We start from the raw sequence: 17,398 nt of genomic DNA, 5'->3' as shown, positions 1-17,398 counted from the left end.
ATATAAGAACAGTCTGCATCATGACTATCCAAAAATGTTTCCATGGGAGTGAAAATGTTTTGGTAGCTTAAATCTAAGATAGGCCTCAAGTTCATTTCCTTTGGTAATACCATAATCCTTTCTAGTCTGGTGGGACAATCTGGATGTCTCTCTTACTAGCAAGTTGGGTACCTCTCTTCTTACTCAACTTTCTGATAGGGTGGTATATCAGGCAAAGGTAAAGACCTTAGGAGAGTGCTGTAAACTCTCTGCATAGCACTGTCCTTAGCCACTATCCTGACAGTCAATCACATAGGAAGATAAACGGACAGAAGGCCCCTGACTGCATCTAGTGGGACAGATGGACAAGGTCACTGGGATTATGTGGCTGGCTAAGGTGGACCTAGGACACCCTGCTGTTGTCAGGCACACCTCCTTCTGGAGACACAGTTCTTCTGGAAATTAACAAAGAAATTTTGGCTTCATCCAGATTATTGGTTTTGCTGCTGATGTCTATTGCCATAACATTAAATCATAGGGGGGTCCTGTGAATCCTACAAAAGAAGCAATGAAGAGTTTGAAATTTCACTTCAGCATCTGGAAAGGTTTTTCTCTCTTTCTGCATGTTCTCCAGATGATTCAACTTCAGGACCTGACAGGGCAGGGCTTTGAAAGGGCAAATTCATAAAAGTTGTTTTGGTGTCTTCAGCAAAGCGTATGAGATGGAGCCAGATATGCTGGCATATGGCAATACTGAACCATGCAGTTTAGGTAGTACCTTCAGCAGCACTGCAGACCAGTCACATGGATGACGCACATGCTGACTAGGACTGAAGTTTTTGTTCTAGAGTTCCATCTATCAGCTGGTCCAGTAACCCATGCACCTTGTCAACCAGGGCTCACAGGAATTATGTCATATGTGAAAGATATTTTAGGTCCCTTAAGGAACAGACAGGGGATTATATAAACCTGCTTCCCAAGGCAGTCCATCATCCTGGACTCCTTATCAAAGGGATGGACTGCTGGACTCTAAAGGGCTGTATGCTTTTTAAAGGCTACAGCTACTATAAGAGAATCAGGTTTTGGAGTCTCTCAGATGCTCCAAATCTTAGGGTAACAAAGAATTCTACTGGATTTCCTTAGATGTGGAGACAGTGTTGCACTGGGGAAAACACTATAAAGGATTGTTGGATGGACCAAAAGGCCTTTTACAGGAGAAATTCCTGTATGGCACTGAGCTGAAAGCTGGTGAATTTGCATGCTTTCTCCTGGATAATAGAAAAGGCAGAGAAAACTGTTTCTCTGCAAAGAATTTAGTTACATTATTAACAAGAAATGCGCTTATTGTCTGTATGGCTAAGAATAGAAGAAAACAAATAAATACTCCAAGAAAAAGAGAGGAAGATGATGATCTTTTACTGATAAAGGCCTTGAGTGCAGAAGACATGAGTCAGAAAAGGAAGACAAATAGACTGAGAAAATGGCTGAACTTGGACAAAAAAAAAAACAGATAAACTGTATGCGGAGATCCTGAAAATAAGTGGGACATTAAGAGAATCTATCAAAGAAAACAATAAAAAATGGAATAAATGGAAGCAGCCCTTAAAATCACTCAGATGATGTATTCATGTTACAAAAAAGGAAAAAAAACATACTTTGCAACTGGCGGAGCTGGAAGCTACGAGGGAAAAAATTAAGGAAAAACTTCTAGAGGTTGAAGAAAAAAATTAGAGAGATAATTTGTGATTTAGCAATGTTCCAGAGGGAGTAGAAGGCAGTGCGTGTATAAATTAAATCAGAAAACTGATGAGTGAACAGACTAATTTACCACAATAAAATATTTTACTACAGTGTGCATACCACATGCTCATCTTTGCAGGAGGAGCTTTACATTTCCCATGACCTATTTTTGTGAAGGTCCAAACATTCCTGCTAAAAGAGTAGCTGCCAAGTTTACTGAGGAAGAAGTGGAAAAAGTCGAAGACATAAGAAAAAAGAATATTCATATACCATAATAAATTATCCACTGGAGATGAAATTGAAAAAGAAGCAAATATGTTTCACACTTGAAGAAGTACAGCAATATGAGCCTGAGATTTAAATTACTCAGCGTTATTCAAAATTCTCTTTCCAAAAGATTTAAAGGTACATCTCCAGTTAACCTTATATCCACAACCCAATGCATTTTTACTGCAGTAGAGAACTGGCTATTAGGACGTCAACTGATCCTGAATCCAAACAAAACCAAACTATTACTCTTCCATCCAACCCAAAAACCCACTCCCATATCCTTTACTATACAATCCAACAATGGGACTATTATCTCCCCAGACTCCTATACTAAACTATTAGGAGTTACCATTGACAATAAACTTAGATTCGACATGCACATTAACCAAACTATTAAAACCGTTAACAAGAAACTTGGGTCACTATATAGAATAAAATCCTTCCTAACTCCAATTGCAAAAGTGGCCATTGCCCGCTCACATCTTCTCTCTACCCTTCTATATGCCTCCCCCATGCTTACTAACCTTAACAAATCTGTCCTAAATAAACTCTCATGTTGTTATAATCATATTGCCAGATTTGCAACTGGCATGCCCTATAGAACACATCACTGTATTAACCTACGAAACCTCGGTTGGATAGAATTACCAAACCTTCTCCAGCAGAACCAACTCATAGAAGCATTTAAAATTATCAAGCAACCTGACAACACTCCTGCACTGAAAAATTTAATAATACCTTATACCAATCACAACAGTCTACGCTCATCAAACAGGCTACTTGTACAAACAGTCAAATCCTGTAACTCAGGGGGTGATAAACTGTTTGCCAACGCCATTGAAAAAATATGGAACTCCCTTCCTTTCAACCTCACTCTTACTACCTCCCTAACCTAATTCAAAAAGGGTCTAAAATACCATTTTAAGTCACATTGGCTTTGCCAATGCTCAAACCCAGATTAATCTCCTCTTCAGTAAGGCAAGTTCATTTTTTTTTCTACAGGACTATCCAAATATAAAAACTTTAGACCTTTTTCTCAATTGACCTGACCCCATATTTCCTTGTGAATTTTTCTGTTCATATATGGAAGCCCTTAAATCTTTGCTAAAAGGACAACCCAGGATAGAAAATGTTATGTTGTAGTCTGTGTTTGTTATTCCTAAGACATTTTTTTATAATACATATATTTCATGTCTTTTCCACTTTTGTATTAATTACTAAATGAAACAATATGTATCTATGTAACATGTATGTAACTTACTGTCGATGTGGAGCTTTTCTCCCCGGGCCTCCACTGAAAATGGACATGTATCCAGTCGGACCATCCCGGTCAACAAATGTAAAATAAATAAATAAAATAAATTTTTGGATCCAGAGGACACAAAAATGAGCTGGAAATATGAACAAGCTTTCTGATTATGTAAAGCATCCGAGGATAATGAAAAGACCCCCAGAGAGAGGCAACAAAATACAAGAAATCTAGCAGAGAGATGGCCAGCAAAACCATTTTCCATATTCAGAAGGAAAATGCAGGACAGGTAGAGAGACATGGAAAGACTGTCCAAAAAGTCTAGACACTTTAGTAAATGGAGAGAATGTAAGAGAAGTAAACAACATGCTGCAAGAGGAAGTCAATAAAAGGGAAATACACACTGAGTAGCAGAGTTGCTAACTGGACTAATTAAAAAAGGGAAGAAGCACTATGATGAAAGATGCAAAAGACCAGATAAATTTTCCTCTGTTGAATGCTGAATATTTTGATTTGCTTGAGTTTTTTGCTTGCTTGCTTGTTGTAAAGTTTTTTTTTCTTGATTCTTTTACTCTCATCTTTGCAAATATAGCTAGATTACCGGAAGTAAGCATTTAGTAAGAAATGTAAATGTCATGATGCTTAATTTATTAATACCTAATATGGTATATCAGTTTACTTATTAGCAATCTTCAGAACAAGCATACAAAGATTAAACATACAGGACAGCACAACTACTTAGAAAAAAAAATGTATGATATGGTACCCTCACAAACAGTCATCATGTTGACTTTCTTAAGCAGGAAAAGTGAGGGTAGGTGGGGAACATGGGAAAAGTAAAACGATTACTGTGGAGAGGAGTGTCATGAACAGAAATGCATAAAATAGAATGAATGAAAGAATAAGCAAGAACAGAGAGATTTTCTAAGAACAGGTCAGCAGACACACACACAAATAAAAGAAAAGATATATTGAAACAAGAAGTTGTAACGCAGTAATATAATACAGATACAGTGCATTACAACCATATTCAGAATTTAAAGGAACAGTTGTAAAAATGACAGGGGTAGTAAAGTAACAAGAGGAAGACACATCAAGAGTATAAGTAAACTGCAGAACTGATAGGCAGGTAAAGGACAATGTGATTTGTTCAATGGGGACAGAAGTAAGGAGAGATAAACAATAAAAAAGGAAGTAGATTACAGGAGGATGGGAAGGAAATGGAAAGGGTGCAAACAACAAGAGGGGAATTAGGAGACTAATGAGATGCCAAGCACATGATTAAATGGAAGACTACACCAATATGAGTATTGTAGTTTCTTTGCACATAGTTGAAAGTACAGCTGTTAAGCTGTTGTTTTTACGAATAGGGTATAGAAAGCTACTAATGAATAAATGCAGAAAAAGTGCACAACCTGATAAAGAATGGTGTAAAGTTATGGAAATGGATAAAGCTCTTGAACCTGCACTAAAAATAAATTAATGTTAGTAGGTAAGAGTAAGGGAATGGCACATGGATGGTTCTGAAACCATTATGTTGGAATGTAAATGGTCTCACTAAGAAGTTAATGACAAAATACTAACCTATATCAAGCAAAGAGAGTCTCAAAAACAATGCCTCAGGAAACATACTTAAGAAAAGTGGAACATAAAGAATTATTAAAAGGGATTGCTGCTTTCGTTACACTCTATCATTTATATTAGTATTGATTTTACTCAGTATAACTGGATAGCCGTGTAAGAACCAGAGTGTGGTTGACTGGTGGCAGCATGGTTACCTTACAGTCTGGTCAGAAGGGGTACAGCTAGTAAATGTGAACCAGCCTTTCCCAGGAGTGTGTCTGTGAAAATTAAGCACATAGGTCTGGGTGTGTCAGCTACTAGGAACTGGGACACAGTGCTCCAAATTGAGTCTTGTTTGGGATCTGGAGAGATAGAGAGTCCAGTCGCAGGTCTGGAGTGTGTTCTGTGTGTGCTCTTTGGGGAAACTGTGCTTGATGCAGAGAGGTGAATCTGAAGATACTGTGTAAAGCCATTCCTGTTCTTAGTGACTGTCTCTCATCTGTGTCAGTGTGAGGATTGAGGATCCTTGATTACTGGCCCAGGGTAAAGAGAGGCTGTCAGAACAATAACTTAGAAAAAGTCTGATGAAAGAAAGTGTTTTAGAATATTTACACTATGAAAGGTAAGAGAACTACAGGAAAAAGGACTAAACTAAGGAAAGGGGAGCAGAGAGAGTTGGAGGAAATGAAGAAATAAGTTCATAGGTTCATAGGTTAGTACTAAGCTAACTGCTCTTGCGAGCCATTTTAAGCCTAGCCCAATTATCCCTTGTGAGACTCAAACCCTGCATCTTGTGTTTGTAAGGCAACAGCTCAACCATTAGGCCACCCTCCCAACCAAATGGCACAAGTGGCACAAGTATTTGATGAACACTTATGAAAAAGTACAAATTGCAGTTCAACAGCAATTTTTTGAAAACACATCAAAATTACAGAGGATTTTAACTTCCAAGCTAAGCAAAGTGGGAAAAATATGCAATTGCTTGAAATTGATAGACAGTTTTTTTTTTGATTATTACAAAGTACAGTATGCACCGAGATGAAGATGGTCGACTAGATGAATTCATGCTGGGCTAGAAATGGCCAAAGTAGTTAAAGAAGAAAGTGAGCAACTGAAGAGCCCCACAACAGACAATGAGATGACAGGGCTGATGAAGGCACAAGCAGCAGATAAATCACTGTTGGGGACAGGCTATCAAAAAATTATGGAAATAATACAGGCAAAATATTATTCCAATGTAGCACAGGATGTTCAGTACAGAATTAAGTGAAATAAAGATTCCAGCTGCCTGGAAAAAAGGAAGTGATATCAGTAATATAGAAGGAAGAGGAAGTTCCAAATAACCCAAGCTTGTGAAGTCCAGGTTTGGTATTGAATCATGACTCTATGACATCTGTGGCCACACTGGCAGACAGACTAGCCAAGAGACTGGACAAAATTCTTCCACAGCTTATTAATTTAGATCAGTATGGCTCCATGAAGTGTAGAGAAACCTTTGCTAACATACTTAAAACACATACAATACACTCAGAAGCAAAAGACAAAATGTGACCCTTAATGTTACTGTTACTGTGACTAGATGCAGATTACTATTTTTATTTTAACATTTGTTAACTATGAAAGTCCGACTTGGAACAAAGCCAATTTTCAGTGAAGGCCGGAGGAGAAATGCTCCAGATGCATGTCTTTGTAACATGGGAGGAAACCAGAGGAAACCCACACGAACACAGAGAAGACATGCAGACTCCGCACAGAAGGCACCCTAGCCGAGAATTAAACCAGAGAACCTCTTGCTGTGAGGCGACAAAGCTACTGTTGCACCACTGCACCGTCCAATATGTAGAGCAAGCATTTAGCAGAGTACACTGGAGATATTTATGGGCAATAATGGGTAAAATGGAATTCCCATAAAGGTTTATTTCAGTTTTAAAAGGAGATTTACAATGATTCAAGGTGGCAATTACAATAAAATGGAAACTAACATCGGAAATTAAAATTAACAGAGGAACCAATCAGGGCTGCTACTCTCCCCCCTCTGCTTTTTACCCCGTATCTGGAACCCTAAGTGCAGAAGATAAGGCAGAGTGAAAGGAGATGGAATGGGGGAGAAGAGAAAGTAGCGACATTTGCAGATGATGATGTAATATTGTATCTAAAAAGTACGGACAAGGATATATCCAAATTGTTTAGGATTTTAAGGCAACTTGCAAAGTTTTCAGAATACAAAAATTACTTAAGAAAAGACAAAGGTAAAGGCAATCTGCATTACCTATGCTCCATCTCACAAACTAGCAAAGAAATACCCAAACTAAATTAACTTGACATGTGGAGAACTAAAAACTCAAAAAGATTCTCCAAGAAAAACATTGGGGGAGCTAAAAGAAAAGGTACTCAAGATGATAGGAAATGGTGTGTGATGACAATGATTTATATCAAGGAATTCAACCTATTAACATGTTTATGGTTCCACTGAGTCTATGTATAGGACAGAAAACTATATACAACCCAGGGAAAGGTTTTTGGGCATTAATACAGAAGGCAATTATTGAGGTACACCTAGGATGAGAAAAATCCAAAGGTGGAAAGGCAGAACATGATATACCTGTAGAGGAGGAGGAGGAGGGATTAGCAGTACCACATCTTCAAGAATATTACAGAGCTACTCAATGACAATCGGTTTATTACATTCAAATTATAGACTGCTAAATGGAAGACAGTGATGGATACTCAGGGAGGAGTTACAAGAAATATGCAAAGACTAAATAGTTGGGTGCTGGATCTGATTACAAAACAAAGTAAAAAATACATGGGACTGAACTAGAACAGCCTACAAAACATCATGAATAACAAGGAAAAAGAAAGGTGGAAATATAAGCCATGGCCAACTAGGATGGACAAACAGGAATTATAACAGATACAATTCTGTTGAACAATGTTGGGGGAAAAGAAAGGGTTAGTTATTGTGAGCAAAAAAGAGCAGTTAGAAAAGAAAGGGGGGATTTGTAGAGAAATATAATCCAAGCACTTGAGAAATAATGAAATACAGGGGACTATTTAGAATTTTACAAAAGTATGATAATGAAATCAAAAAAGGAATCTGAAAAAATGGAGGTAGTCAAATTATTAACAGAAACTAGAACATCTTAAGCTAATAATAATTTACAAGGCAAGCATAACAGAGAGGAAATTATATGAAAAAAACTAACACTGGCATGGCAGAGACTATTGTATAGGGTTATTATCAAAGAAAGGTGGAGGGAAGTTTGTAAAGCCCCCAAAACAGTGAATAACTGTCTTTCGTCTTTTCCCGGTTAGGGGTCACTACAGCAGAGCTCCAATCCACTAATGATAAATCCAGAAAATCTAGAATATTCACATGGAAATACTTGCAGAAGTATTTTACGCACACCTGACAGACTGCATGAAATGTTTCCAGTAACATCTGTACCAGTGCCCAGGTCATGGGCACCAGTGAAGAGAATCTTAAGGCCTATGAGAAGGACTACATATAGAGAAAATGTCGCTGTCCATAATGGAAGTAGATGGGACAGCAGGCAACTTCCCTTGAGCTTGAAATACAGCACTGAAAAAGTTATTATAATCAAATTCAGTTATCAGTTGTTTTAAGTTAGAAGCTATTTGCTTCCCAATACTACCATCTTTATTTATTTATTAAAATGGGAATGTTTAAAACAACATTCACAAACTTAATAATAACAAAAGCTGCATATCTTCCAAACAGCTGGCTGCCTGAAAGTTTCATGGTTAAGTCTATACAATGTACTATTACCAGTTCTGTGTCACCTTGTCTCGTTGAACTTCTCTCATACCATTTCATTTGTAAATCCTCACTGTAGATTATTATTAAAGTATTCAGTTCATATTGAAGGTTACATAGATGTACAATACACACCAAGAAAAGCATTTCACGATAAGGAGTACATTTGTGTTATCAATTTTTCAGAGTTTTACTTACCATGCTGTGCAAGCATAAAATGCCCACCAATTAGCCAGCACAGTGAATCTGTTACAGTACGAAAATGGTGCAAAAACTCCATTTTTTCACAGTCCTATAATAAAAATAAAGAGATATATAACATCAAAAGTGGAGAACCTTTTCAACAAATATACAATATTACCAAAACAATAAAACATGACTGGAAGGTATGATACATGCCACTGCTTTATGGAAAAGCAGGGCTTGCAGTGTAATCTAATCTTTGTGCTAATGGAGTGCTGTGAGTGCAATAAGCACTACTAACACACTGTCTGGTTAACTCTGTGCAGAACAAATCCCTCAGTAATCTGAAAATTAAAAGGGACACACAGGTACTGATGTTTATTTACAGACTAGTGCACCACACACATACACATAGATGTATTTATAAACACAAATGAATGAGCATAAGGATATGTGTGTGCTTATATATATAGATATATATGTATGGGTCTACTTCTAAATTCTGAACTTTCACAAGTTCGAATTTCTTATGGTCGAGACCATAAGCTCAACCTTGTGAAAGTTCGAAATGTCAATAAAAAAAATAAAAACAAAAACTTTTTTTTTTTACATTTTTGCAGGGGGGCAAGTCCCCCTGTGCCCCCCCCCCATACTGCAATGTCCATTTACACAGTTTGAACATTCACAAGTTTGATCTTTTGATCTCAACTGTAATGAAATATATATATATATATATATATATATATATATACATATATATATATATATATATATACATATATATATATATATATATATATATATACATATATATATATATATATATATGCATGTATACACACACACACACACACACACACACACACAATTAATTAAGAATAAGTAAACCCATCAAATGCTTCTGGGGACTAAGGGAGTCAAACTCAGGACTAAATGATGCTCATTAGCAACTCGTAGTTTTAGTCCTCTGCTCTTAACTACTAGACATATTTTTATATTCACACAAACAAAATCACACACACACTTATTAATACAAGTCTCACAATTATAACTGCAAAACCTGGAATTCTGGGTCCCAAAACTCGAAAAAATTAACCAAGATTCCATCCCCATCCCATGAAATGTGAATTTCAGAATTCAATCTTTTATCATTACAGTGCTTTAGCAACCTGTATACTCTATGACATTGGGGGCTGTATCTCCATACCCCTGCTAAACATGATACTAATACTAATGTCACAGTACCTCAGAGTATACAGTAATATTCCATGATATATATATATATAGGTTATGGACAGTTGGTCGAATGACCAGCTACATCGACATCTGTTTGGTCGACACAGACAGATGGTTGACAAATGTGCAAGACTGATAATGCTGAGTTTGCCCAACCCCACCTCAGCAAATACACTAGTATTTGGTTTACTTCACTCTGTAGTTTTGGCATTGTTCCATGAATATTCTGGGTGTCAATATCATTTGATCAGCTGCCCTACACACACACACACACACATATATATGCAGTGGATATAAAGTGTACTGCGGTGGTGGTGCTGCGGTAGTGTTGTCATCTTATAGCAAGACATTGTCCCGTTCGATTCTCAGCTAGAGCGTCTTCTGTGTGGAGACATACGTGAATGGGGTGTGCCTTCATTGAAGGTTGTGTGTCAGGGCTGGTAACCCGGTACGTAAAAATCCACTACCAATCATTAGTGGACCGGAGTTCCGCTGTGGCGACCCCTAACCGGGAAAAGCTGAAAGACACAAACAAACAAACATATGCAGTGGATATAAAATGTGTACACACCCCTGTTAATGCCAGGTTTTTGTGATATAAAAAAATGAGACCATAATGAATCAAAAGGTGCTTCAAGAAAGCATTATTTTAAGGGTGTGCACACTTATGCAACCAGCTTTTTGTACGTTTCTTATTTTTTATATTTTTCCCCTAACAGATTTGTTTGTTTTTCAATTGAATTGTACAGGTTATAGGTGACATTAAAGGTGGGAACAGTTTTGAAACGATTTATTGTTGTCTCATTTTTTTTATATCACAAAAATTTGGCATTTTAATAGGGCTGTATACACTTATCCACTGTGTGTGTACACATACATATATATATATATATATATATATATATATAGATAGATAGATAGATATAGATATAAATATAGATAGATAGACATACTCCCGACTGATTTTGCAATTCAAAGAGAACAGTATTGGTCCTCAGACTTACAACTACCATAAACACACACACACACACACACACACACACACACACACACACACACACACACACACACACACACACAAGAAGGTCCTTTTTAGAGTTAAAGATCTGTGTATAGGTGCTAACTAGCTTAGAACAAAAAACTCTCATGAAGGGTAACATCCAGTATAAAAATATTTTTTTAAAAATTCCACATACCTTATCTCAGAGGACAAAATCATCCTAGGATATGAAGCTAATATATGTCTGGAAAGAAGAACCCATTTTGCTGAGTACAGTTATATGCAAAATAGGGAAAGATAGGCATCCATCAGGTAACTCTTTATAAAGTTATCCATCAAAAAACAGCGCTTTCCAGTCAGTCAGTAACTAAGGTGGTCAGTGACATCACAGGCAGGCAGGTCAGGTAGACAACAAGTAATACTGCATTTGCCTTTTTGAGTTCATTTTGGCTCAACAATCTAGTGTACTATGTTGTATACATTTGCAAACATCTGCTTTTAAATGCACTGGACGATTGTGAAGTGATGGGTTTGCACTGGAAAGTAAAATAGGTTAAGTAAAGGGGAGGAGATAACTACACAAACAAAACTGAAAAAATAAGCTTTATCACATGGTAATCCATTATTAGATGCTACTGATATGCTTAGCATAATCTTGGAAAACCAACAAAATAGGCCACATTGGCAAAAATCAAATAAACCTGCATTCAAACAGTTAAAAGTAGCAAGAACATAAAAAACAAGCCCTTCTGATGCACGTTTGAGATGAAAATACCAGTGAGTCAATAAACCATAGACAGAAAGAGCATAAAGAAGTCAATGAATAAATGAGAACCCCAGTGAACCCTATAAGAAATGCTTTTACCAGATTTTTTCAGTGTCAGTAAAGAAGATTACTAATCTAGGTTAATAAGATTTGGGTAGAAGGTGCTGCACATTAGTGGACAGGAATATGTTGGCGATGTGTTCAAGATATGACCTGGCAGCTGTGGCCTAGAAAGCTAAGGGAAGGGGGTCAGGCAGTGCAGTATGTAGGAGAAAGGGAAATACAGGCATTCAGAAGGTTGCCCTGATGGATGAGAAGAACTGAGGCAGGAAGAAGCAAGGGCAAGCAGTCAACAGGATCAGGCAAAAGTTATACATGGAAAGAGGTGGCCACTCATGAGAGGAGGTCAAGGGTGGGGCCTCTAAGAGATACAAGTGTAAATGTTGGTAGGGGAATAGGGACAGGAAGAAAGTAGCTAAAAGGAGAAGGCAGAAGAAAGGAAAATGCATGCAAAGGAAAAGGAGGCACAGTGGGAGAAGGGCAAGCAGAAGGTGTGCAAGGTAGGAGGTGATGCAGGGAGTAGGAAGAATGAGGTTAATTCAGAGAAGACAGGGGAGGACTAACAGAGATGAGGTGCTGAGTCAGGAGCATGCTGAGGCAAGAACCCCAAGGAAAGTGAAGGTCAAAAGTGAGAAGGTGAGAGGAGTAAGATGATGAGATAAATCAAGAGAGGATAAGAAAGTACAGTTGTGTAGTTTGCTTATCATAACAGTAGATTTTCAAATAGATCACTGTTGCAGTAGCCATTACAATATGGGACATACAGAAGCCAAACAAACAGATACCTTGATCAAACTTTCAGTCTTGAGCAATTAGTTAAATTTCCTACTTGGATCAACCACCAATCTGGAAAGCACTTAGATCGGCTTATCACCAGTATCACTCACAGCTAAACCAGTACATGCATTCTACCTAATAAAGACCACTGCCCTGTTGTCTCAATATGGTCCTTCATAACTATAAAGCCCCCCCCCCCAAATAATAATCAATTACTCATTCCTTGAACACAGACTAGCTATCTCAGATGTTACTCTAAATTCCGCAGCCTGATCTCCACGTATCATACACAGGATCCCACTGCTTTCACTTTCTTTATCTAATACCTTAATCAATATCCAGGAATATTATTTCCTTGCACACACAGAAGACTAAGGGGATACAAGTGCCCCTGGTTCGCAACTGAAATCAAAAATTTTATGAAACAAAGGGATAAGGCCTGGTCAAATTGGAAAAATGATAATTCCACTAACTATAACTTTCTCAATAGCCATTTACACCAGGAATATCTTAATTTAAGAAAACAAACTAGAACAGGAATCAACTCACCCCAGTCCCTATACTTCAGATAGAAACATACTTCTTGCCACAACCAACCCAGAACTCTTCTGGAAGGAAATAAAATCCCTAACAGGTCAAATCACCAACTTCGCCATACCTCATCTGCTTCAACTGCCAGTACTTGCTTCATAATTACAGCCCAACCTAGCCCCAAAAACAGATACACAAGGGGACTCCACTGATAATCAATTTAACTCACACTTTGTAAATGATGTTGCTCTCTCTTAAACCCATAATCTTCTTCAACTAGTACTTACTAGCACATCCAGTTGCAACAGCTCATTACCAAGCTCTCAAACTTCAATCCATCCCAAAATCCACTATCAGAAAACTACATAAAACTTAGAATCCCATAACCCTTGCCCCAGACAACGTACCAGCTGAATACATCAAAACAGCTGCAAATGCTCTGGCATACCCTGAGTCCATCTTAATAAACCGGTCTATCAAAAATCTATGCTCACAGTCTGTCAAAAATCCTACATACTCTCCCTAAATAAGGGTAAGAACTCTACAGACCTCCCCACTTACAGGCTCATAGCCATTCTATCACCTTTGTCTAAAATACTTAAAGTATATACCATCCCAGGTTTTAACAACCAAAAGAACTACAGTACTGCAGAGCTTTACCAGGGAATGCAACAAAATCTGTACCAATAGTTAGATCCACAAAACTCATGGATAAATACTATCCCAAGTTCTTACCTACGTTACTGAAAACTCACTAATTTACCCTACTCACTAATTTCCCCTACAAAGCATGGTTTCAATTCACTCACAGCATCACCACTACATTGCTATGCTTTATTATAGCAGTAAATCAAAGTAGAAAAAGCATTAACCTTGTCTTTTCTATACTCCTTGATCTGTCCAAAACATTTGACATGGTGCCACAACAAAAATAACTATGGCAAAATGCCTTTTCTAGGCTGACGATCCTAGCTTAACAATAACATCTCAAACAAACCAAATGCTGTAAAGTGGCAAAGCATCTCGTTTTTCCCAGTAACTGTGGGAGTGTCTCAAGGGTCTATATTGGGTCCAGTACATTTTAATATATTGATTAATGACTTGCATTTAGCAATCAAACAAGCAGCCATCATCAAATACGCAGACAATTACAAATTCATCTACTCTGTCAAAAACATTATTAAACTACAGCAGTACACCCAAGAAGTTCTCTCACAGATTGAGACTTGGCTTAGTGACTCGCACCTCCTTCTACACCCCATAAAACCCAAACATATCTTATTCATCCTTAAGTAACAATCAGACAAAAAACATTATTCTTGGGACTTCCAAGGTGACTGCACACTGATCAATAGCTTAATGTTAATACTCCCTGTGTGAAAGCAGAAAATGAGAAATAACAGCCAGTGAAATAGTCATTTTGGGTAAAATTCAGATACTGGCTAGTAAGTACACTTTCTGTATGCCAGCAAAGAAGAAATTCAATGAACCAGAAAGAAAATCAACCACAAAAAGTGAAGAGAAAGAAAGGACTGACTAGGAAGAATCCTGCAGTTATTCAGTAAAAAACAGTTTAAGCTTCACCTCTTGTACAAAACATGGCTTCCAGTAATTTAGAGGAAAAAAATAAATCAAATGTATTCAAATGTGGTTAAAATAAGTTAAACATTGGAGGAATACATAAACTCAAATAACAAAGCTTCTAAAATTTTCCAGCCTTTTAAGTAGTTATTCAGAAAAACTGATAAAACTGCAAAAGTCACATGCTGAAATGAAGTAAAGGTTAGCTGATCATGAGGCTTCTCAAGATAAACCATTTTAAAAAATGGTAAAGTTAGAACACAAAGTATGTAGAGAAAACCTAACATTTTCTGCTGTACCAGAGCAAACGGAAAGAACAGGCAGTAAAATTTTATGAAAATACAAATAAGCAACTGAACTGGTGTTACACAGCAGAATTTGTTAAATGAAAGGGTACACTGAGTGCCTGCTCCAAACCTGACCAGGAGAAAGCAGACAAGACCTATATTAGTAAAGATGCAATCATACCAGCAGAAAGAGTTGATCCTGACAAAAGTGTGGCATGAGGTAAACTACTTACAACTGGAGAAAGTAGTGTTTGTAGAAAATGATTATTTACTATACACCAGATAGAAAAGAAGTAAATTTATCTTAGCAGTCGGGGAATACTTTCAACTAGCAGGTGTGAGATTCAAGCTGCTACATCCAGCTCCCTTCAAAATTTTTTCCTGGAGGATCAATGACAATTTTACATGCAGGACAGACTAAGGAGGAAATAACAAAAAGGTTCATCCAACAGTGAGCCAGAAACAGAATGGGACTCTGCTTCTCATTCTTCAGACAATAAAGCTCACAGGGACTTTGCAAGTAAAACTTTTCACAATGTTCAAAAGGAAAATGTGTGAGAGACAGAGAGCACAGGAGTTGACTAGAAGAATCAGGAGGATCTTGGACTTGAACCAGAATCTGATGTTGGAGTTGAACAAGACAAAAATCAGCAACAATGAAATTACTGAATAAATGGCAGACTATAAAGCATCATGCTGATGTGTCTTTCGGCTTATCCCGGTTAGGGGTCACCACAGCGGAACTCCGATCCGCTAATGTTTGGTAGTGGATTTTTAAGTGCAGAGTTACCAGCCCTGAAACACAACCTTAAACGAAGGCACACCCATTCACGCATGCCTCCACACAGAAGACGCTCTAGCTGAGAATCGAACGTGACAACGTCTTGCTGTGAGGTGACAACGCTACCGCAGCACCACTACCGCGGGTCACTATAAAGCATCATACTTTTGCGAAATGTGGTTTTGCGAGAAAAAGTGGCTGAGAATTATTGCACTTTTGCTGACTTTTTTAACCTTGTGGGTGGACTGTAAAGCATACATCTACTTTATGTCATTAATATTTAAAAGATCGCTAATAGGAAAATAATCACTGTAAGTAAACATTCTTGTTCATATTATTTGATAAAACATTTCATGATATAAACTGCATGTTACATACTAAAGTAATTTTGTACAGTGTGCATCACAGCTACTTTAAATGTGAAGGAGTCTTTCAGTGACTGTTGTATGTGTTAAAGATATTAAATTAAACAACTTTTTAGTGGCAAGAAATATAGGCTTTACAGTGTAACAAGAGAAGAAAGGATAGACAGAAAATGATTAAGTCACTATGCTGTGATCATGGGGTGAGGTGTAAAACTGCATTGATTATACTACATGTAGAATTAAGATAATTTCTCTTATTTTTACAAGGGTGGATGCCTAGATTAATACCCTTAAGCTTAAAAGTATAAATAAGTGATTTTAGTAAGCAAAACAACTTGAAAAATAAGACAAAATTATGAAAGCCATGGAAAATGCTAAGTTCTATGCATATACAAAGATATTAACTGTTTTCATTAGCAGATAAGTTTCAATTGAGAGTCATTATATTCTGAAGCAGAGGACACTTGTATATTTTTGTTCTGAGTGAAATTTTACAAAGAATCCTTAAGTATATCTGCAGTTTTCTTTCTCCTGCATTGCTGCCTGCTTTTACCCATTAATTAGCTACTTGTGGGTGCAAGCAATTAATCTTGAGAGTTCACAACATTCTTTGCTGAGAATGCAAAGGTACTAAAATTACAATGTCAAGCAGTTCAGTGAAAAATAAAGGTGGACAATTAATGGAAGAGAATAAAGAGATTAGCAGCCAGAGATACCTATACGCATTTAACAGAACAGTGCAACATTGTTACTTTTATTTAGCTAGTGATAATGTGTAGTAGCACCTTGCTTTCCTTGGGACTAAAAGTATACAAACTACCAGGAATGGAATACAGATAAGAAAAAGGACAGACACTAAGTCAGCCGGCCCCTCGGCAGTTAAAGTCTTACCCTCCTGTTACGCAGCGAGTCAGTGTCCTTTACCTTGGGTCCAAACAGAGAGGACCCATCAAAGCGTTGGCAAAGGAAGACTTAAAGGCCTCCATAAGTGACACAGAGCATAGCCAGGCTTGTCTCCGTAGAGCAACACCTGTTCCGCCGCTCTGCTCGCTCCTTCGGACTGCATAAGAAATGAGCCTCATGGGCGAGTTTGGATACTTGAGGACAAGGTAGCCAACTGGGAGTTAACCGTCTGGGCCAACTGCTCAGGTAAGTTACCGGAGAGGGTATCCGAAATCTCCTTGACCAGATCCCTCTGCAGTCTGGTGAAATGCGTCAAGTAGTTCAGAGACCTTAGTGTAAATGTCGCTGA

General features: G+C 37.6%; 1 protein-coding gene across 1 annotated transcript in view; it reads right to left on the bottom strand.

Moving 5' to 3' along the window:
- IQCB1 (IQ motif containing B1) overlaps positions 1-17,398 on the bottom strand; it is a 1,943,919-nt gene that overhangs the window by 1,497,321 nt on the left and 429,200 nt on the right. The window contains exon 5 of the mRNA XM_044075021.1: positions 8,778-8,871. Within this exon, the coding sequence (XP_043930956.1) occupies positions 8,778-8,871 (94 nt within the window). The remainder of the gene's footprint in view (positions 1-8,777; positions 8,872-17,398) is intronic.

This window comes from Protopterus annectens, chromosome 6.part0 (genome assembly GCF_019279795.1).
Source record: "Protopterus annectens isolate FY-2018-M chromosome 6.part0, PAN1.0, whole genome shotgun sequence".
Lineage (NCBI taxonomy): Eukaryota > Metazoa > Chordata > Ceratodontiformes > Protopteridae > Protopterus > Protopterus annectens.
The sequence above is the reverse complement of the archived record's forward strand: the minus strand, read 5'-3'. Positions and strand labels throughout refer to the sequence as shown.